General features: G+C 45.8%; 2 protein-coding genes across 18 annotated transcripts in view; both read left to right on the top strand.

Moving 5' to 3' along the window:
- Nucleotides 1-10,354, top strand: part of CAST (calpastatin) — a 56,424-nt gene extending 46,070 nt beyond the window's left edge. For 6 of the 15 annotated variants that reach the window (XM_027663837.1, XM_027663845.1, XM_027663835.1 and 3 more), the window contains 13 exons: nucleotides 184-285; nucleotides 633-734; nucleotides 1,758-1,832; nucleotides 2,479-2,526; nucleotides 2,690-2,785; nucleotides 3,310-3,408; nucleotides 4,570-4,671; nucleotides 5,475-5,567; nucleotides 6,050-6,103; nucleotides 6,560-6,649; nucleotides 7,865-7,944; nucleotides 8,917-8,985; nucleotides 9,123-10,354. In XM_027663837.1, coding sequence (XP_027519638.1) covers nucleotides 184-285; nucleotides 633-734; nucleotides 1,758-1,832; nucleotides 2,479-2,526; nucleotides 2,690-2,785; nucleotides 3,310-3,408; nucleotides 4,570-4,671; nucleotides 5,475-5,567; nucleotides 6,050-6,103; nucleotides 6,560-6,649; nucleotides 7,865-7,944; nucleotides 8,917-8,974 — 999 coding nt within the window. In that variant the 3' untranslated portion in view covers nucleotides 8,975-8,985; nucleotides 9,123-10,354. Of the gene's footprint in view, nucleotides 1-183; nucleotides 286-632; nucleotides 735-1,757; nucleotides 1,833-2,478; nucleotides 2,527-2,689; nucleotides 2,786-3,309; nucleotides 3,409-4,569; nucleotides 4,672-5,474; nucleotides 5,568-6,049; nucleotides 6,104-6,559; nucleotides 6,650-7,864; nucleotides 7,945-8,916; nucleotides 9,041-9,086 lie in introns of those variants that run through there. The other 9 variants (XR_003530988.1, XR_003530987.1, XM_027663838.1 and 6 more) reach the window with 9 other exon arrangements.
- A 2,042-nt stretch (nucleotides 10,355-12,396) lies between these two features.
- Nucleotides 12,397-19,919, top strand: LOC113956860 (M-phase inducer phosphatase 2-like). 3 transcript variants are annotated; one of them, XM_027663850.1, is made up of 15 exons: nucleotides 12,397-12,804; nucleotides 13,033-13,160; nucleotides 13,610-13,661; nucleotides 13,872-13,913; nucleotides 14,212-14,248; nucleotides 14,388-14,495; nucleotides 14,571-14,690; nucleotides 15,031-15,105; nucleotides 15,242-15,415; nucleotides 15,540-15,635; nucleotides 15,998-16,060; nucleotides 16,163-16,261; nucleotides 16,628-16,761; nucleotides 16,872-16,983; nucleotides 17,220-19,919. In XM_027663850.1, exons 1-15 carry the CDS (start codon nucleotides 12,695-12,697, stop codon nucleotides 17,358-17,360), a joined length of 1,491 nt encoding a protein of 496 aa, XP_027519651.1. In that variant the 5' UTR covers nucleotides 12,397-12,694; the 3' UTR covers nucleotides 17,361-19,919. The 3 variants fall into 3 exon arrangements, with proteins under 3 accessions (XP_027519651.1, XP_027519653.1, XP_027519652.1); XM_027663851.1 differs by lacking the exon at nucleotides 15,242-15,415 and having other exon boundaries at nucleotides 12,398-12,804; XM_027663852.1 differs by lacking the exons at nucleotides 15,031-15,105; nucleotides 15,242-15,415.
- Nucleotides 19,920-22,398: the final 2,479 nt, after the last annotated feature.

Genomic DNA, 22,398 nt, shown 5'->3' with positions numbered 1-22,398 from the left:
TATTTTTCCTTCCCTATTGCCTTTGTTGGAACATGCAGTATTGGCACTCAGCTCTTAATTGAGCAGCTTCTGCCTTTAAATTTAGACTTTTCTGTCTTGTTCAGTTCTCTATTTAGGAAAAAAAAAGACATTTCGTATTTCTAAGCATATTCAGTAAATTACAGTGTAATTTTTCTGTTTCAGAAGCCTTCAGATTTTGTGTCTGCAAAAACCACTGAGAATAAAGTAGTCCCTCGTGCCACAGCTTGCACGGTGCAGTCTTCAGCTCCACCAGCCCTGTCTGCAGTAAGTGGTGGAGCTACTTCAGCTAGTGCTAAAACAAATCTTCAGTGCTTCCTTTATGGAATGGCAGAACATACTGTCAAGATGCTCATTTCAGCATCGCATGTTCTTCCTCCACAAAGGCTGAGTGGTTTCCAGAAAAAATGAACTGTGTGGGGAAGGTCAGTGACCTTCTTCATAGAGGAAGACAAACTGGCAGTTCTTGTGGTCTCCTCTACCTCTTAATGCTCTAAAGAGGATGCTGTTTGTGAACCAAATATGTACTGCAGGAAAAAAACAAAAACAGTGTTCTTTAGCTGCAGCCGAACTCCAAAGTAAGAATTGTTTTTTCTGTATCAACACCCACACAGGTTGGTCATGTAGCAGATGAAGCACTGGAAGCCTTGTCCAGCAGCCTGGGAAAGAGGAAGCCTGATCCAGGTGAAAAAAATCCTGCTATGGACAAAGTTAAGGTAGAGGAAAAAAAATCAGACCTCAAAAATAGACTGTTGATGTAATTGCCTTCAATTACTGTATTTCCTCAGGCTAGATACAATATAGATATAATATTTTCACTTTTAAAATAAAATTACTGTTGAAACCAGTTCAATTCTGCTTAGGAAGTACTAGTAGTATTTCAGCACAGTGACTGCACTATTTTAATAATTATGACTATGGCATTAAAGTAGTTCCCTCAGATTCTGAAAACTGCATTTTCTTATGCTTTAAGCAGAGTTAAGATGCACGCAGAGGTAGCACACAGTATGGTCTTTGTCCTAAAGGAACCAAATTTATTATGAGTAGTTTAAATTAGGGATGGATGATGCATGAAACTTTGGGCTTTGCCCTTGATCTTGTTATTTAAATTGGGAGTCATAAGAAAGTCACTGAAATACATGTATTCTGTCTATGAATGCTGTTCATAGTCACAGTCTGAATGCCGCCAGTGCCATGCTAAACCATGGCCCAGATGGAATTGACTGGTGTCAAAAAACAGAAAAAGCAGCCCTTCTGCAATTCTGTCAAGTGAAAGTTCCCAAAACTGGCTTTACTCCCTTTCCTTAACTGTTATTTTCCAACATAACTTTGAGGAGGCTGCTCCTTTTTGAGGTGGGCTACTGATTTCTCTGTCAGCCTTTGTTTGCATGCAGCCCAGGTAGCTGTTGAGTTGATTTCCAAAAAAGTCAAGAATTAGGACTCAAGAGGTGTTACAGTGTTTTGTTGTTGGTCCATGCCTGTCTGTTAACTTACTAATGTCACCTTCAGTGAAATAGGTAGAACTGCTTATGATATACAGAGGAAAAAACAGGCAGAGAAATTAAGGCTTTCTCAAGAGAAAAAGCTTTCTTTTAATTTTCATAAGATTTGCAGTTGGATTGAATGAAAAAGACTTAATTTGAATCAGTAGACTGAAGGCTAGAAGCGTGCTCATGTGCATTTCTTTTGGGATGTAATTAGTTGTTTTTCTTGCTATGATTTCTATTTTGCCTTCATAGGAGAAAACCAAAACAGAACAACACAAAAAACTGGGTGAAGATGAAGAAACTATTCCTCCATTAACAGGAGCTGAAGTAATTTATTTAAAGTGTTGTCTTAGTCTTACTTTCCCTTCATTCCTCAGAATATGTGGATGAAATGAGACTCCATTTTATTTTGAAATGTTGATGTTCATTTCAGCCAGTTTTATAGTATTCAGAAATTCCAGTTCATAGTTCCCAAATATCTGACATCTATCATTAGTTGCATACAGGTGGTTTAGATGCAGATGATTAATTTTGTTTGAGATTACTCTGATGCAGAGTAGCTTTTGGTATTTTAAAACTTAATAAATTGTGGTTGGTTAAAGCTGTTAAAAAACCCAAAGCAATTCTTCCATCACCACACACATTTGACATAAACGGGTTGTTTAGGTCTTGCCAAGGCTTTCACAACATGTGCCACAGCTGAGATTTTATTTATTAATTGTTTTATTTCCATGGAAATGGGAACGCAAAATGGGGAAGCTCAGAGTCCCTCTCCCTGAATCACTTCTCAGCATTCAGGTGTTCTTAAGCTACAGGACTTGGATTTTTTAAGTGGCACTTTGAGTAACAACAGTAGGTGCCAGAGGTGACTTAGATCACTTTCTTGTGTTGCTCAGTGAATGCTTCCAGAGTACCGCTATTGCAGAGTTATTTAAGGACTGCTTGGTTTAATACAAGGGATCTCTCTTTGTAGGATAAAGATGGAAAACGACTCTTACCAAAACCGGAAGAAAAGCCACAGGTAAAAAAAGTGAATATGCAAATAACTGTTCCATTCATGAATTACTGGCAAATGTCACTAACAGTACCCAGTATTCAGTTTAAAAATGGACTGGGCTACCTGCTCACTTTTTAAGAGATAAAGACACTTAAAAGCCTCTTTTGTTTTTCCTTTTTGATGATAGCCAATGAGTGAAAATGATCTTTTAGAGGGTTTGACAGAAGGATTTTCCTGTTCTCCATCACCACCTGCACCATTACCTACGTCAACTGTACAAAAGGTGAGTATATTTGATTTCTGAAAATTGGTTTTATTTTCAAGGTGTTTGAATAATCTTGACATTTTACATATTTCCTTCAAAGTTTATGTAAAGTTTCTTACATAAAGTCCAGTAACTAAAAATTTAAAATACTTTTTGCAGCAAACTAATAGAAGATTAGGAAAAAGAAATAGTCAAGTTGTTGTATCTTTTTATCAGTTGCTTGCATAACTAATACTTTGCAACTGAGAATTTTAGAAGTGTTACCTGGGAATGTGGATGGCCTTGGTGAATTCTTAGTTCCTCTGGAGTCATGTTAAACCTCTGATTTAGCTGTGCCAAGGTTTAACCCAGTAGTTGAGATGGAGGAACAAAGTGAGATGCAGAAAAGTTGCAGAGTGGAGGGGATTTCAATCTGAAATAACTAAAGCTGCTGAGAAAAATAAACTCCTAGAAATAAACTGCATGGGCACTGTGTTTTAGATGTGTGGAGTTTGATGCATGTTTTCCTCCTGTGTTTGTGATGGCACTGTGTACTGTTCCAGAAAACCAAGGAGGGTGGGAAGCCCGTGGTTTCCTCGGATGTTATCTCTGCTGCTACAGTTTCGACAGTGCACTCTGCAGCTCCACTGTCTTCTGCCTCAGTAAGTAACCCCTTCTGTAGGTCCTTACCCCAAACAAATGAGAAGACACAGCAGCATGGCCTGGCCAGTTCCACTATTATGGGCTATTGCAAAGTTCAGTCATTTATTGCTGATAACTGGCTGCTGCAGGGAAGGAGAATGTTCCCCTGAGGAGAAAAAAAAAAAAAGTGTGATTTTTCTGGACACTCCACGTTGAACAGACTGGGGACTGGCCTGCCCAGTCTCCCCAAGTTCCAGTTAATGCTGCGTTTCAGATTCCTTTGGAAGCTCCTAACTCACGCCAAGTCCTTCAGGGTCACTGAGGACATTGGGGGATGTGTCTTTCCTTTCTGCAGGTCCATGCAGGCAGTCACCTCTTTGCAAGTGGTTTCAATTTTAGGCTTGAGCCTTTGGCTGAATTTTTCCTCTTTTTCCTTTTTTTTTCGTTTTCCTGTTTCCTTTTCCTTTTTGTCTTTTCCTTTTTCCTTTTCCTTTTTGCCTTTCTTCTTTTCCCTTTCTTCTTTCCTCTTTCTCCTTCCCTTTCTTTCCCCTTCTCCACATAGGTAATGAGAACATTTAAAATAATCCCAACATAGTCATCACTGCAGTGGCCAAGTCAAGCCTATAAACGGAGAAGTCCAAGGTTAATGGAGGAACAGGCAGTGCCATGACCCCCTTTGAATACCAAGAGAACTCCCCTTCCCGCCATTTATTGTAACATTGCTCATTCCTTTTCCATTTTGATCCATGCAGAGGGATCTTCCACTAATGTTTCCAGCCTGATTTGGAGGGGGAATATAAACCTTCACCTAACTGTGTTTTAGTTGGTTTTGTGGTCTTTTTTTTCTTGACCCGGTTTTGAATAAAAACTGATGTTTACAAAGTGAATGGCAATTGCCAAACAACCATCATTTTATAGATCTGTTCTCATTACAGAGGTTAGGCTTACATATAACAAAAACCATTAAAATAAATCCCATAAGCCCTTCTTAAAATTATGTTTTCTGTAGGTCTAAATATTCTGTGGTTTTTTTCCCCAGCTACTGCACAACATTGCAATTACATAGGGAGAGCTCTTTGTTCATTGAAATTGACAGCTCATTAGTCAGGACTTAATTAGCTTGATGAGTCAAATATTTTTGCAGCACATTTGCACTCACAAATGTGTTTGCACTTTGTTAGGGAGGAAAAGAGATGGATGAAGCCTTAGATCTCCTGTCTGATTCCCTGGGACGGAGGGAGCCTGACCCTGATGAGAACAAACCAGTTGTGGATAAAGTAAAGGTAACAAAAGACATTCTGAAACTTGATCAATTTGGGGTGAGGTGTGGGAGGGAATAAACCAAACCAAGAAGAAAACCCCAAAATACTTCTCATATACCTGTAGGAGTGTATGGCATAGGATTTTAGAAGTAAGAGTAAGGTTATTAGAAAAAACTCCATACTCTTAAGTTTCCCACATGTAGGCATACCAAACACTCTTCAGTCAGCTAGATTACTTGTGGGTTTTGTGAAAAATACTGAATTGGTTAACATACTTCAGCCACTTGGAGACAAGTGTTGAAGTGTTACAGGAATTTGAAACTATTTTATTTCAATGCTTTTTATTGTGATTATTCTCATTATTTTTCATGTGTCTTCTTGGGCCTCTGTTTCTAAAATTAATCTTCTGGCTGAATTTTTCATCAGGTTTTGACTTTTATACCCACAAATACCGAGTTCATCCACAGATGTGTTCGTTTAGTCACTCATATTTTTAAACTTGCTTGTTTCTGCTTATTTTGTGTTCATTCAGTCTTTCTTCATAAAATTTTATAAAGACCCTTCTGTTAATAAGAAAATCAATTTCTATGTAATAGTAGCAGTAAATTGTAATCTGCAATACCTAAGGTAAAGAACATTACTAAGGGAAAACAAAACCACCTTCACTTCATAGTGAAATCCATATATGCTTTCTTCACCAGTAGTTTTAAAATTTTAAAGTCAAAAAGGGCATCTGCCCCAAGTTTAAGAAGCCCTCTCACTTATTCTTTGCTAATATTTCTAACGTGAGTATTAAATTTGTTAAAAAATTTAAATGCTTTCAGGAAAAGGTTAAATCTGAACACAGAGAAAAACTTGGAGAAAGAGATGATACCATACCACCTGACTATCAAAAACTTCTGGAGTCAGGTGATCAGGTAAGGAAAAGCCTTAATAGTTTTTATTTGCAACTCTGGAAATTTGAGTTTATGAGCCATTCTGTCCTGTTTGGAACTACAAGATGAATAAGTGAGTAAGTGCCTGTACTGTATTTATGTATTAGGGCTAAACATGGAAATATCCTGTAGTTAGGATAGCTCTAGCCTTGCATGCATGTAAGTCAAAAAACAACGACAAAAAAAATGTTGTTTTGTTCTTGTTTTTTTTAATTGGGCAGTCTGAACAAATAATTACTTTGAACTACCCAGTAACAATCAGTGTCCTGGAAGGTTAAAGTGACACAGCCATGAAAGCACCGTGTGAACTGGCTGTGAATACATGGCAGGAGAAATACAGAAATAAGTTCAGAATGGTGCAACTTCCTTGATAATCTGTGAACACCCAATGCTGTGTGTAAATACTTGTTTTAAACTAATCTGACCTGTTCAAAATAAAGGATGTAGTCTTTCTTCTTCCCAAGGGTAAACCAGCAAAGCCAACAGCAAAGGAGGACATAAACCACAAAGGACAAAAGGTAACATTTATGATGAGTTTTATTGAGGATTTTATATATATATATATATATATGTATATATATTCATTATATTTATTCTGTGTTTGTGTCAGGCTGTGGGCTCTGATTTTTTTTTCAAAGTAGTGTCACTGTAGGCTTAAGGTGTGATTCACTGCAAATACTCATAAATGCTCATGAATGCAGTAAGTAATAGTGTGGGCACTAAAACTTTTGTGAGGAGTAACTCTTCACAATAAATATAGCTTTTCTGTACAACTTCACTGTGAGTGTTCAGGTCCAGTACTCAGAGAAATCATGCCTTTTGGAATCCTCAAAATAGACATCTCTCTAACATATGTGTAGAGTTCAGGTGTGCTTTTCTTTAAGAAAGGGATAATTAAAGCAGACATAAATTTCTGAATCATGAATTGGACTGTGGGAAGTGTTGCATGTTGTGTGACTTCAAAATTATTGCAGAAGCCTAGAGATGACAGTGCAGCTATTGATGCCTTATCGGGTGACTTTGACACTTGTGCAAATGCTCCTGCTACACCACAGCACTCAAAGGTAGGACATTTTCTGCTAATAACTTGAAAAATAAACAGTTTTTCACTTCTCACTTTTCACTGCAGTAGCTCAGTTTAGGTTTACAGGAGCCCTGTGCAGATGTAGGGATTGTCTTACTACTGGAAATGGAGATTTGATGCATTTTGCTGTGTACTAAATATTTGTTAGAAGGCAGGTTTGTGTTGTTTAGAGCGTTTTAGAGAGGTAAGACAGGCTTGGAGAGGTAAGTTGAGGAGAGAAGAAGGATAACAGTTTTTGTACAGATTAGAGTATCCACCAGCTGTAGAGAGGCAAAGAAACCTTTCATCAGTGATGGCATGCACTACCTAGCAATGGTTGTAGGCTGGAGCTGAGCAGCAGTTCAAGAGGGTTTTGTAGACAGAAATGCTGGTAACAGGAGGGAGTTTTAGGTGTGTTAGGGAAAACAGTAGAGCTGTCAAGAAAAATGCAGAAGGTATGGACTAGAGAGGTCTTGCAATGAGAAATAGAGCATTTATTCGACATATAATCCTCTTAAACACAACTAACAAACAGCATTCAGACTTCTCCCAGCATGTGTGTAATGTGTTCTAGCCCATGCCCTGGTACCTCACCTGCAGGCAGAAGGAATGGTTTGCATTTTTTTTATTCATAATAGTTTTTGTACTCTGCTGAGCAAAGCAGCTGCCCTTGTCTGTCATCTTCTGCTGGCCTCTCCCAGCTCATCCCTCCCTGCTTTCTGCTGCAGTACCTTCTGAGGTGGTGAATAAGGCACGAACCCCGCCAGTGACACAACCCAGTGCCAGGGCAGAATTGAGGTTTTTTTCAAAACACTTAGGTTTAAATACAGCGCTTAAACATGTCATATGATCTTCCAACCAATGACAATCAAGTATTCTTTGAGCATGCGTCAGAGCCCGGAAAACTACAACTCCCATGACTCCTTGCTACAACCTCCTGCTTCTCCTGTGAGGAGTAAGAATTACCAAAGCTTGAATTCAACAGATCTTTGAACAAACCAGTATAGTAGCTATCCAAAAATTAAATCCTGTGGTCAGATGGAGCTATGGAAATGTAACCAGTTCCCAGGTGAAATTCTGCACCAGCTTCCGTAAGCTTACACTGCAAAGCACCAAGAATTAGGAGTTTGTCTATTTTTAGGTGTTGGTTATGATTAGCTGTGCTTTTATGCTCTATTCTCTTTGTAACTGTAATTGTTTTTTTTTTTCTTTGGAGTGTAGGACAAAAGTGGAAAGGAAACCACGACGACTAAACCAACCTCAAAGAACAAAGGAAAACCCAGAGACCCTAAAACGGTATAAAAACACATACTATAGTGTGGACAGTCATGGTTACCAGGCACTGTAAACATACGAGATGGGCAGCTGGATTTTAGATTCATGTCACATGGCTGTTATTCTGAGGAGGATATTACATCAATAGGTCGAAACTGATTAATTTTTGTAAACACGCTCATAGGAGAAAGACTCCTGTCTGTTTCAAGGGAAGTTGCCAGTAAACGGGCAAAAAAATATATATCTTTCAGAGAATGTGGTCTTCTGCAGTGCATGCTCCACAGGCTTCTCCTTCCCCAGTTTGCTGATCTAAGAGTCCCACTTCACATGCCTGTAGCTGCCTCACGTGGGATCCTCATCACTTCTCTTCCTTGACAGTTTTGAGCAACAGCATTCCAAAAGTGATTAGAAAGTACTCCTGCAACCACACTCAAGTTACTATCATAATTTATGTTTTTTAAATTAATGAAGACCTACATACCTTCATAAATAAATATGCAGAGTGAATCTGATGGGAAAAGGCAGGCAGCTGTTTCTATATTCAAATTAAAAAAAGGAGAAAAAAGATTAAAAGGGTTGCTTGGCTTTTGTCATCCCAAAGTACAGAAAAAGGATTCAGGTAAGGGTGAAACTTCTCCCATCGCGTTGTTCTCTCACAAGGATATGCAGATAGATGCCTGAACCAGATGGTTAGATTTGGTCTGGAAATCTTAAGTTTTGCATGCCAAGTGATGAGATTTCTCATTGTTATTGTGAAATTGCCACAGGTGTCTTTTGTGTAACAACAGAACTGGCTGACTTAGAATTCTGGTTGTAGAATTGGAGGATGTCTCTAACTCTTCTTCAGGAGGGTGTTCTGAGCTGTGACTAAATTTTCTGTATTTCAGAGATCATATTTATGTCTGAACTGTGATTCTGATGAGTGTCTGTCATTGTTTGATTTCAGATTTTTAGCTTAGTTCACAGTTTCTCACTATCTCATCCTCTCTTTAGGCAAAGGGACAGTCCTCCAGCAGCAAATCTGAGAGGCAGAAAACAAGCTAAACATTAAAACATTATCAGGTGAGATTTATTCTTCTCTGGGCTACTACGAAGATAACTCATGTTCATGTTATTAAGCCCAGATTTATGTTGTGAGGTTTATTTCTAGGTCACAGAAGATGAGCACTCTGACTTTTCTTTGGCTTTCTTCCCCCCAGGATCCTGGCACATCGTGTAAAATGTCTTCTTTCTGTGGGTGGATAGTTACTCCTGAAGAACAAAAACTGATGCTGAAAGCGCATGGTTATTCTGGGTGGTTTTTGTACAGCGATACTTGCTGGACTTTTTTTTCATCTTTCCTTTTTCCCCAGTAGTAGGCTTGGGTGGTTTGTTTCTTTCCCTTACCCAGTCAGTTCATTATAGTCTGACTGTTTTTTTAATTTCCTTTAGTGTTCAGAAGGAAAGAATGCTTCTATTTGCAAGAAATATATTCCATCAATGAAGAGCAATGCCAAAAAAAAATTTCTGCAGACTTTTGCACATAACCTCCACATAGTGCCTGTAACTCTCTGAAGAGTTCATATGTGCTAGCATTTTTAACATTGTGGTGAATGCCTTAAGTGTTCTGGAATATAGTGAGCTTTAGTTATCCTCAGCTGGGGCTGTGCAGGCTTCGCTCAGGCCGGATCCTGGTAGGAAAACCACAGGTCATCTGTGGGTGGATAAAGGCTGAGAAACTGGGGATTAGCTGCTTCTTCCAGCACATCTGGTAATAAAGCAGGTATTTGGGATGCTGCCTTAACTGTAGTTAAATACACTAGGACAGAATTTTTTATTCCCCTCCCCCCCCCAATTCCCCCAATTGTATCTGTACTGTTATATCATAATTTCAGGAGTCTCCTGGACTGAACAAACACAAGTCTTAATGTAACAGTGACACTGCTACCATCACAGAAGGGGAAATTGAGAAGGGGCAATGACTCTTGGCCGAAATCAAAGTTCAGGTCCAGAGGTAGACTCTTTTTTTTTTTTTTAAATCTTGTTTTGCACTGTTTCTAGTCCTTCTGTTCCTCGCACTCCAGCAGGGAATGCAGAAATAGGGCCGAAGTTAACGCTGCAGGGAACAGTCTCATTTTCCTGCCCTGCGAGAGAACAGGCACAGGCAGGTGCGTCTCACGGGTCTGCTGCAGCCAGGGCTGTCATGACAAGTGTCTCCGTGGCTTTCCCTCTGCCTTCCCTCTGCAGAATAGCCTTTTGCACATCCTTACACGTGTTACAGCTCCTCCCATCGGCTGCCAGAGGAAGGTCTCCTACCAACACCAAAACCCGGCTCTGGGGTGTGGCCCTGGAGGCAGAGACAGCCCGGAGACTGAAGTTGGGGATATTTAAGACTCGTGACTCTGCTTCCGGTCTGCACTGTGCCACACTAATAAAAGTTCTTAAGGATGCGCTGTGTCGTTCCCGAGCTTTTCATTTATCCCTTGCTTGTGTCTAACAGCTGTTGTAAGGCAAAAGAAACCCCTAGAAATAATCAAAAAACTCCAAAACATTGACATATTAAAATTGAAAATTCAAAACACCCTGAGTGTTGAAGAGTTGTGAAGGCCTTCACAAACTCATCAAAATCCTGCTGCAGTTTTTGCCCCCTTTCCTTTGGATTTCAAAGCTGTATCTGAGTTAACTAGGACTAGATCTAACTTGGGAACTCCCACTGTGCAAGGGAAGCAGCTAAAAGATCAAGACATAAGCCCAGAGTTTTTAGAAAAGAAATTACTTTGCTGGAGAAAATTCCAGTTAGAATTTGTGTTGAAATGTGCAGTGTACAAATAATTAACCATCACCCTTGGGGGACACTAGTGGGTTTTAACTTCTTGGGCAGGTGTGATCTCCAGGTGAGAGAAGAGCTAGGCACAGTCAAATACTTGGGATTGATTCCAGATTATGTATTTTTCCCAAAGACTTTACCTTTGTGTAGTGGGTTGGTTTCTTGGATTTTTTAGGCCTTCCTTAGCAACGGGGTCAGAAATCTAAGGAAGTATTCCATATCATTCCTTTCCGTAACACAACATATAAAAGGCGCAGATAAGAGGCCTTCACTCTCTTCGCTCTTCTGGTGGCTGAAGACGACAGGTCCCTCTTGCAGATGGTTTTGCTTGTATAGGCCAAAGCCTGCATGCTCCGACCTGCCGTTATCTCCGTTCCATTTGGGAGCTGTGGGGAGTTAGTTCTACTGTCCCGTTCAGGGAAGTATTTAATTTGTTTTTGTATTTATTCGCTAGCTCTCTATTGAAGGTGTATATTTAGAAGATATTTGGTTTTAGTTCTTTTATCCCTGTTTCCCCCTCCCTTTTCCGTTTTCCCCCTTGGGAGCTCCCCATTGTGTATAATATATTCAAATTGTATATATATAATTGTAAATATATATTTTTTTATATAATCCGGTTGATCTGGGTTTCTCTCAGTTTCTATAATTTTTTTTTTCCTTTCCTCTCTTTGCCCAAAGAGGGAGGGAGGGAGAGGAGGAGCTTTCACTGAGCGTTTGGAGACTTGGCGGGAAGACAGCTCAAACTTGCTCACTTTGTTAAAAGTTTCCAGCTGCTTCAGCATCTCTGTGGGGAAACTGAGGCAGATTGGAAATAAAACACCAGGGCCTCGTGTCAAGGGCACAATAGCAAGAGCAAAGAAATCAAGTACATTTAGGCACATGTGGAATTTTGTTGATTTTCTTCTTTTTTAAAGTTTAGAACAGAACTGAAAGTTTTCTGCAGGTAAACAGAGAAGACCATTCACAAAAAAAGAAACTCCACAAAAAAAAATTCCACCTCCAAGATTTCAGCTTTGCTTTCTTGAGTAACAGTCACTTCCAAGGACAAGATACTAATTTTTCCCAGAGCAATTGCCTTCCAGTTCTCATTATTATCCAACAGGTGCAATAGAAAGACCCTTAAGAACAACTTGAATTACAGTGTTAGGCAACATGTGAGGCCAAGGATGATGCTACCTCAGGATTGCCTGGGGCCAGCACCAGTACAGGACCCCTGCTTCCCACTTCCCTGCATCATCCCTTCCCTGGAATACTGGAATCCTGCCGAGCCTACCCGATGCATAGCAGAAAGACACAACCCCTGTGAATAACCAGCAACAGCCAAGAAGGATTTGGCAAAAACCAGCTGTGCCATAGAAGCCTCATAGGACAGAAAACAGGTTTTCCGTGGCTGGAAAGCTCTAATGGGGCGTTTTTGGTGTAAATCCCAGCCCAGAACATCCAGGCTGGGTGGGAAAATAGAAGAAAAAACCGGCGTGGGCAGGGAGGGGCTGTGCCGAAGCCCCACAGCCGGGACAGCCGCACCTCCAGCCCGGCAGCGGCTCCTTGAACCCGCGGCCGGGCCCCCAGCGCTGCGGCCCCGCCCCTTCCGGGCCGAGCACGCTCCTTTTCTGTTATGCTCCGCCCCCTCCGCCGTGGCCACGCCCTCAAGCCCCGACGCGGCCTCTCATTGGCTGCGGGGTCCCCGGTGTTGTTATTTCGTTGTTGTTGTTTCGTTGTTGTTCCAAACGAGAGCGAAACGGGTGTGAGCCGAGTGTGAGAGGAGTGTGAGCTGAGCGTGTCACCTGCCACTGACAGCTCTGAGCTGTCCCTGTCACCTGTCACTCTCCCCTGTCACCTGTCACTCTCCGCTGTCCCTGTCTCCTGCCGGCTCTGGATCGGACGCAGCCCCGGCGCAGCCCGCGCTGCGCTCCCGGCGAGGCGCTCCCGGAGACCGACACTCGCTCGCCCGATCCCTCCTCTGCCATGGCGCTATGCGGCGGCCGCGGGCTGCCCGGGCTGGCGGGCACGTCCCCGGGGGTGTCCCCGCTCCCCCCGCTGTCGCTTGACGCGGGACACCCGGCGGAGCCGGGCAGGTGAGGGGCTGGGGCGCGCTGGGGGGCTGCGAGGGGCTTTGGCCGCCCGCCCCGCGCGGGACTCCCTCGATACGGGAGAAATGGGCTGCCCCCACGTGGGGCTCGGGGATGGAGGGCACCGTGCCAGGCCGCTTGGAGGATCTAGGAACCCCCCCTCCCTTCACTCCCCCGGGAAAGGGCCGACGGGCACCCCGGAGCACTGACCTTTCCCCTCCCGACCGTCCTCAGGCTCTGGGACACCTCGAAGCGGCGAGGCGGGGGGCTGTCCCTCCCGCGGCTCTCGTCCACCCTGTCCCCGCAGCCGGTGGCCTCGCCCTGTGCCCGGGACTCCGTCTGCTCCCAGCCCTCGGATGCCGGTGAGTGATGGAGCTGCTGCGCCCCTACAACCGCCCACCACCACCCCCCGAGCCGGAGGTCTGGCACAGGGTGCTGGGGGGAGTGTTAGAGAGTCCCTGGATATGGAGGTAGAGCTTGGCCGAGTGGCTGCCGAGGGAGGTTGAGGCGGGGGCTTCTGGGACTCAGCCACGGAGCACCCCGCTGCGGTCCCTGCCCAGGAGGACACGGGACATTCCATGTGGGACCGGTGCCACCCGTCTTGTGATCCTGGAGGGCAGGTTGACGGCCCCCCGTGAGGGCACAGCCGTTGCCCTTGGCCGTGGCCCCTCTCCGGCCCTGGCTGGAACAGAAGGGAGCACAGCTGAGATGTGGGGGGCTCCCTGCCCGGCCGGATCCTGCCAAGGGCCCTGGGGTGGCGGCAGGAGCCCGATCCCCACCCCGGGGCTACCCCTGCCCCTTGTTCCCGCAGGATTGAGGCTGGACTCCCTCACACAGCACGACTCGGCGGCGGCGGAGGAAGCGTGAGTGCTCCATCCCCACGTCCCCCCCCGGGGACACCCCCTCGCCTTCCCCTGCCTCCCACGGGCAGCAGTGCCCGGGCTCAGCCTTGCTGGAGGCCTGAGCATCCAGCTGTGCTCCCCCAAGCTCTTTCTGGGGGGTGAGAACCTGAACTGCTTGGGCTGGGACGTGGGGTGCCACCCCCCCAAAGCCCAGCTCTCCTGTGCCCACAGCTTCGAGAAAGGAATCCTGAATTCCAGGAGAGTTCTCCAAGGGTAAGTGAAGGGTCTCTGTCCCTGCGCCAGTCCCAAAAGCCAGGCTGTCCCTGTCCCAGACCTAAAACCCAGGCTGTCCCCATTCCCCTCCTGGAGCCCCGGTCTGTCCATCGGTGTTTGCTCAGTGCCTGGATGTGGTTTTGTCCCAGGGTCCCTTTGGGGAGCTAGGACAGCCCTGGGCAGGTCTCACCCCTCTAGGAGGACCTGGGGGACACAGGGGACCATGGCAGAGGGGTGGCACACTGCTGGTCCAGGACACCTGCTCTCATTGAATCCTTTTCTTTCCCTGCTCTTGCAGCGCAAAGCTCCATCTGCGGAGGATCCGCTCCTTGCCGGTAAGTCCTGGAGGCTCTGCAGGGCTGAGCACTGGGAGGCTGTATCCTGCTCTATCCCTGACGGAGTTGGGAGGAGCAGGATGGAGCCGGGGGGAGGGGGGGGTTGTGCAGCACCTCTCAGCCCTCCCCTGTCCCACAGCCGTGTCTCCTGGAATCCAGCACGATCCTGAAGGTCGTCTCCCACTCCGGGGAGTTCAACGTCTGCAGGGGCCGAGTGCAGAGGGGCCGGAGGGAGTCTGAGGATGAGGTGAGGGGGGCAGCGAGGCCTGGGGAGTGCAGGGCAGGGGCAGAGGGGCGCTAACGTTGTGCCCCCCCACCGCAGGAGGGCTTTGTCCCCAAGAAGCTGCCGACACTGGGTCAGCAGAGCCATCTAGCTGCCGGCCATGGGGCTGCCAGAAGGGACGCCCTGGCCACGAGACCCTGCTCCACATCCAGCCTGCTGGTGAGAGGGGCTGGAGGGCTCAAGAGGGACCCGGGGCTGGGGGATCCTGGGGCTGGAAATAGGAGCTGCTGCTCCAACCTCCCCGCCTGCCCTGGAGACCTGTGAATGTTGGAGATGAAGGGGCTGGGGGGGTCACAGGGACACCCGGTCTCCAAATCGGGCAGGCATGGGGCTGGCCCCACTGCTGAGCTTCTCACAGAGTTCCTGTGCCTGTGGAGATGGATGGACCTTGGGCATGGGATCCATCCCTGCCTGGGGCTGGGAAGCAGCCAGAAGGACTTCTTCCCTTCACCATCTCCTCTGCTCTCCCCCGTCCCTCCCTCGGCTGCCACCCTGGCAGAGTGATGCCACCATGACCCAGAGGACTGAGAATGTGCTGACCACAAGGATGACAAGGAAGGAGGAGGCAGAGCTCGTAAGTGGGGGCCTTGGGGGTTGAACAGAGCCCCAGGCTGCACCCACAGGGTTCTCCAGGTGGGGCCTCGTCCCCTGCCCTCCTGGTGCTGGGGGCTTGCTGGACCCCTAAGCAGCCACACGGGCTCTCCCCACAGTGTCTGGGGAAGTGCAGCAAGTGCCGGCAGCTCTTCTGCTCGCCCTCGGGGACCAGCAGGGCCATCAGGCCCATCTTGAAGCGGGGACACCCCTGTGATGGGGACACCCCTGTCAAGGCCAAGCAGCACAGGAGGGTGGCCAACACCCCCTGCGAGGAAGTGTCGCTGGAGCTGGTGGGTGACGGGGAAGCCCTGGTGGGAGATCCAACCTGTCCCTATGGATCCAGGACTATGCCATGCCCCGGCTCTGCTGGAGCCCCTGTTCACATCAGGGGGACTCTGCTTTGTATCCCTACAGGAAGAGGGGCTGCAGCATTCCAGGTCTGCCCAGCATGAGGAGATCAGGAGCCTGCTGGACAGCAACGATCAGGAGCTCATTGGGGACTTCTCCAAGGTAGGGCCATGAGGATGGGGCAGGTCTGGGGGTGCTGCCCACCTTAATCTGAAACAGGGACCACCATCAGAGCCCTGCATGGGCACAAGAGCCCAAACTGACCTGGTGGCCCTTGCCTGGGGACATGGGGCCTTGGGGCTGTGACTTCCCAGCCTGCAGCCTGCAGAGTGGATGAAGAGCCAAATCCCTGCTCCTCTGGAGCCACCCCAGTGCCACAGGCACGTCTGCCCTGGGCAGACTGCCCCCCTCCCCTGGGAACAGAGCTGGCAGCTGGGGGGGCTTCTGGGCTGGGGGAACAAGTGGCACCCTCTAGGAAGTGTCCCTGGGATGGATATGACTCCAGAGCCCATGGTCTCCTCCAGGCTCACCTCCTGCCAATGGTGAAGGGGAAGGACCCAAGCCTGAAGTACATCTCCCCTGACACGGTAAGGAGGCAGCAGCCTCTGCCCAGCCCCCCCGTGGGGCTGCCTGCCTGCTCCCTCACCACCCCCCAGGTGTTCCCCCTTGGTGACGGACTCCCCCTGCAGTTGGTGGCAGTACTGACTGGGCAGTGGAGCAGCTTCATCGAGAGCAGCATCACCGTGGACTGTCGGTACCCCTATGAGTACGAGGGGGGCCACATCAAGGTCAGAATGGCTCCTATGCCCCCTGGGGCTGGGAGGAAGGGGGTGTCTGAAACCCACCAAACCTCAGAGGTGCTGAGACCCCCACTTAAGGTTGAGCAGTCCCCCCAGGAGGTGCTGAGACTACCCCAACAGGGTTAAAGAGCTCCCCCAAGGGTCACCAGGTTTCCCCAGAGGGGTTGAATAGGCCCCTCAGCAGCGCCAAGCCCACTTAGAGGGGTTGATCCTCAATTGGAAGGAGGAGGGGGATGGTGCACAAGTAGATTGGAGGATGGTGGTGGCAGGGGGAGATTGGGGGAAGCATCCTTATGTCCCTGCAGATGAAATGGGAGGCAGAAGGGGAAAAAGGAGCCTCCTGTCCCTCCCCAGGGTGCTGTCAACCTGCCCCTGCATCAGGATGTGGAGCAATTCCTGCTGGACCAGCCCATCCTGCCCATGGACACCAGCAAGAGGGTGATCATCATCTTCCACTGCGAGTTCTCTGCTCACCGAGGGCCCAAAATGTGAGTGGGGCAACGAGGGGGGGAGGGGAGAGGCATTGGGCTCTGCCAGCCCCCCAGGCACGCACAGATCCCGGCACGGGATGATCCCATGGCCTTTCCCTGTGTCCCAGGTGCCGGTTCCTCAGGGAGAAGGATCGTTCCTGTCACGAGTACCCCCAGCTCCACTACCCTGAGCTCTATGTCCTGAAGGGGGGGTACCGGGACTTCTTCCTGCAGTACCCGGTGAGTGCCTCCACTGTGTCCCTGTCAGCAGGGGGAGGCCTGGGGACATGAGAGGAGAATGCCCTGGAACCTCGTGTGCCCTGCCCAGCCCAGCGGAGAGAGGGAGCTCTGGCTCTGACCATCCTCCGTGAGGGCAGGATCTCCAGGGCCGGGGGAGCGGGGGCGCTGGGTTTGCCCCGGGCTGGGTGGGGGCCGGAGGCTGCGCTGCGGTCGGTGACAGGGCCGTGGCTTCCCAGACACACTGCGAACCCCAGGACTATAGGCCCATGGAGCACGGGACCTTCCAGGAGGAGCTGCGCCAGTTCCGCTGCCAGAGCAGGCTCCGGGCGGGAGAGTGCAGCCGGCAGGAGTTCTGCAGCCGCCTCCTGCCCCGCTGAGCGCTTGGGGGCCCGCAGCCCCTCCGGGGGCAATGGGAGAGCTGGGGGGTTCGAGGGCTTCCCTTGGCCGGGCAATGTGCTTTGAGTTGGTCTGGTTTCTTAGGACTGGTTTAATGTAGAGGCTATTGTTAGGAGTGGTTTAATGTCTTAGCTATTGTTCGGATTGGGGGTTTGTGCCTTCTTTATTGTTAGGATTGGTTTATTGTATTGCTTATTGTTAGAATTTTGTTTTTGTCTTGTTTATTGTTAAGATTGTTTTTTCATAGTCTCTGATATCAAACTCCTGAGGTGGAAGGAAAGAAGGAAAAAACACAGGATACTCAATTAGCTACATAGAATATTCCTGAACTACTTTGTTTTATACAAAATCAATGCACAAAGACCTTCATAGCATCAAATTACTTCCTTTATTGTAAATGTGGCAACAACTTTAACCACAATCCAGTAAAGGTGTTCCATGGTTCTCCATTTCCTTCAGAGACAAAAAGTCACCCCCAAGGAAATAGGTGGTACTGAGAAGCAGCACAACTGGTTTCCAATATGGTTGCTTTTTTCTTACTGTGAAATTTGCTGGCACAAAATTATTCATACTATGATTTCAGCCAAAACATAAGAGAAAATGTCACTGGCAGAATGGATAAACATCATAATAATAGAGATTTATTTTTATTTTGTTTCTCTTTGAAGAGACTTTTACTATTGCTTCTAGCAGGACAGCTATAGCAAGCTATAGAAACTTTGCTCTTACTGCATATACACCAGATACAGAGTGTATGAGAAGTTTCTTTTTCAAAATAATTGATTACACTTTCAGCTGAAGAAAATGCATTTCTTCCCCTCAGCAGCAGAGGAATGAAGATTTTATGGTGAGATCTTACTGGATCAGCTTGATCTCACTCCTTTAGTAATATGGTTCCAGGCTGCAATCTTATTATTATGGGATTTTTTTAGGGGAGCATTTATTAATGCAGCTTCCCTGAAAAACAAACAAAGAAATTATCAAAAGAAACCTCCCAAACAAGAAACAAACCTTAAGCATCTAGCAACTAGATTCCTTTATATTAATAACAACAACAACAACATAGATTCAAATAAAACTCAACTACTTTTAGATTTATTTTCACAGACAGGAACTACAAAATGATCAGGCATCAAGCATCTTTCATATACCAAGCACAGGGAATAATACAAAAGCCATATTTCTTGATTAATATACCATGGTATATGTTTATATACCATGAAGAAACAAATGATTCTGCTTTCTGGATTAGAGCCTTGAATGGTTTAAATAATGGAGAGTGTAGCCATTGCTCTTTCTTGTGCCAGCCAGCTGCACTAAGCCCAGAAAAGGTTACCCTTCGCAAAAAGCAGTGTACACATCTTTCCAGCCTGGAAAATGCTTTCCCCAGAACCAAGCAGTGGATTGTTAAACTTTTGATGCTACAATAACTCTGTCAAAGCCTTCAGGCTGATGTCGATGATAAGATTTACAGTAGCCTTAATATTTATTGAAAGAAACTAATTGTAATTATAAACACCTAAGAAAATAATTTTATTTTTCTGTATTTTTTTTGTTATTATTATATTTATGACTTTAAAAAAATAAGAGAGACAGCACTGCCCTGGGGTTGCGTCATAGCTAGAGGCTGACGTGTTCCACAGGAGACATAAATCTACCTCTGATACCATAATGTGGAGCCTTCTCCTCTTCCTCCCACCTTGCATGGCCTTGCACCTCATCTGTCAGCTTTCTGATTATACCATGGAATGGAACTAGGGCTCAGGTTTGGAATTTATTTCCAGGATTCAGCCTATGGGTTTTGAGTACTTTCATATGCAAGCATCCATTTTTAGCTGCTGAGCAGCCTCCTAAAATGGATGTTTATAATAAAATTGAACATCTTCAGCTCGTATAACTTAATTACATTAAATTACAATGCATTAGTATGATGTAGAGGTACATTTCAGAGGTGATAATGGTTGTTTTCCATTAATGTGTCCTAATCATCAGCAAAGCCTTGCTCACACTGATCTTTAACCCTTTTAGAAGCTGTTGATGGTAATGTACAAGGCCAGGGGCACTTACAAGAAAACCTGCTGTTTGTTCACAATCTGAAAGCACTGCTTAAATATTAAGGGTTATTATACAATACAGTTATATACAATATCTGATGATCTGTTAAAATATGGATTAAAAAGAAGATAATATCAAAGAGAATTAACTTTCAATAAAGTCAGTGTTACCACACCAGTTTGGGTGTCAAACAGTACATTTCTGCTCTTCTAATTATGAAGGACTAGTTGGTCATTTTTAGTATGGGTCTATATTCTTTGAATCTACAGCAAAGTAACAACACACCAAGCCTGACTCTTTCTCCAGGAGTCTTTACAGCCTATACTAAAGCTTCATTAAGCTTTTGTCCTCCTCAGAGTGTCCAACTGCATATTCTGCTGTAGTAAAAGGGTGATAATATCACTGAATACTTTGTATTACAGAAAAATATGTAGCATCACAAGAAATGGGTAATAAAACTTAATTCAGCATTATGAAACTTAAAATTACAAATGTTTCTTCATTCTCAAGATGCACAGTAGAATTTCATGCTGCCCTAGATATTCATAGACTTTGAACCTTTAACCACTGCAATTTATACTTGACCATTTGCATTTCACTCCAGGGGCACATTTGTGCTGTGAGCAGCACAGTGCAGAAACAGTGGTTTTTGGCTTAGGTGACTTTGTGCACCCAGTGCAGAAGTGAATCCTGCAAACACAAATTCATGACATGAAAGTGTGCAGTGATGGAACCAAACAGCACCTCATCCTTGGACAGATATATCTAGTTCCAGTTCCAGGCTGGAACCACTAAAAAGCTATTATGGCTAAAAACATAACGTCAGGCCACAAAATCAACTTAGCCCCACCCTCCCAAGTGTTCGAAATATTCGTTACAGAGGTTAAAAGGATGAATTTCTAATGCTGGTAGTATTCACTTTCTATTTTGAAGTAATTTTCTTTTCCTTATCATCTCTCCCCAGCAAGTGTGACACACACTGTTTCTGATTCCATTAACCCTTTTAAAACCTCTAATAAAAATCATGAGGTCATTCTTTTTAACTTTTTGTCTATTGTGTCTCTCTATTTGTACCTCTTAACATTTTTTAAAGCCATCGCTGAGCTATGAAGCCAATTGTCTGGTGCCAATTGCCAGGCAAAATTATTTTTGCATATTAGCTACCAACACAGAAGTATTCTTTCCCAGCTCTCTGCTGTGTGGATTTACACAGACAGTCTTTACAGCATTGCTTTGGGAATTCTCTTACTCCAACATGCAAATGCACCAAGCCTGGCACAGGGGGCCTTATTTCTGCCAGTTCAGCATATGCAGAACTGTACATCCACTTGTCCAAAGCCTTCTGGAGGCAGAAAGGGTGTGTGGGTGTCAGTAAGTGGATCTGTGTCAAGTCTCCTGTTGACTTGAGGTCCCAAGTAGAGGTAACACCACAGAATCATTGAGGTTGGCCAAGACCCTTTAAGAGCTTTGAGCCCAACTGCGCTTTCAGAGGCACACAAGTCATTGCACCATGTTAGGGCCTGGCCCAGGCTTTCAAGTCATGTTCAGCCCCACTTAGGGCCTGTGGGAGGAAGGGAAAATCTCTGGAACTGACCAGCACAGCTAGAGCCCCTGCACCTGAACCACTGTGCCAGTATCAGTTGCCCCTGTACACAAAAAGAAATGGACATGAAAGGCATCTTATGTAGTAAAGGAGGACAAGGCAGGCTTGTTGAGAGAATCTCAGATGATGCAGGACATATACTGCTTCAGGCCTGCTTGCACAATCCGGCCTGCGTGCTGGACGGCAGGGACCCGTGTTCTCCAGCAGCAGATCTGTGTCCTTGAGCAGCAGATATCAGAAAGCTGCATAAAGGAAAACAAGGAAGGAGGTTGTTATCCAGGGTGTGAGAAACCAGAAGATGGGGGGACCTGGAAATGTGCCTTGGCTAGTAGAGCCAATAAAGTTATAGATATCGTGTGTGAAAGTGAATGTAACAAATAGAAAGTTAGAAGAGAGCGTGTGAACCCTGTAGGACCCTTGATAATGTGTGTATTTTTGGAATAAAGTTAGAGCATTGACTGTACCTCCATGAGGATGTGTCTTTGACTCTGGAGCTCCTTTTTTGCATCTTCTCGTTTTACAGGCTAAGCAAGGCTATCACAGGAGCAGAAGGAAGAGGCAGAACAAGAGATATCCAGTTGATCTCTACCCCTGAGTGAGCTGCAGGAGAGATGGAAAGATTTCAGCCACCATCCAGGTAAGCACATTGTCACCTGGCTGCTCTGATGGTGGGATAATGTGACTAGCGGTTTGGAATTGGAGGATAATGAAGCCAAACAGCTGGGGTCACTTTCTAGGGAAGCAGGCATCAACAAAGCGATTGGAAGAGAATGACTTGTGACATTGACTTGACTAATGACATCCTTGTGCTCTTTGCAGAGGAGGAGGTGAGAGTGCTGAAGACCCACCTGATATAATAAATAATCTGAAAGTGAGAAACATTATGCCTTGCTTAATGATGCATCCTTGTACTGTAGGAAAGCAGGAGAGAGTGCAAGTAGCTGTACAAGCTGTGGAAAATGCTTTTACTATTATTGTTGTGTTTATTGCAATTTTCTCAACAAATTGTGACCCCATCTTATTATCTTTCCTAGTATTTTTTCCTCCAGTATTGAAATGGGGCAGTTTGAGTGGGCTTGGCTTTCCCACTGAGTTTTAAAACCAGCACAAGGGGTAAATGCATCTGTGCTGGCACATTGTGGCATGATATTGTTGCCTGGGTGGAGAACCTGTTTGTAAAGGTGAATCATGTTCATGTACACGAGAGTTGAGAACACCCAGTTAATCAACAGGTGTCTCCAGCTGCTAACAGTGAAGTGGATTTAGACTGGCAACATAAAGATGAGTAATTTCTGTCTCAGTGGGCCTGTGACAGCTTGGGCCATCAAGCAGGAGATGCAACATATCAATGGGCTCATGAT

This window comes from Corapipo altera, unplaced genomic scaffold (assembly GCF_003945725.1).
Source record: "Corapipo altera isolate COAL_440 unplaced genomic scaffold, ASM394572v1 61153, whole genome shotgun sequence".
Lineage (NCBI taxonomy): Eukaryota > Metazoa > Chordata > Aves > Passeriformes > Pipridae > Corapipo > Corapipo altera.
The sequence above is the reverse complement of the archived record's forward strand: the minus strand, read 5'-3'. Positions and strand labels throughout refer to the sequence as shown.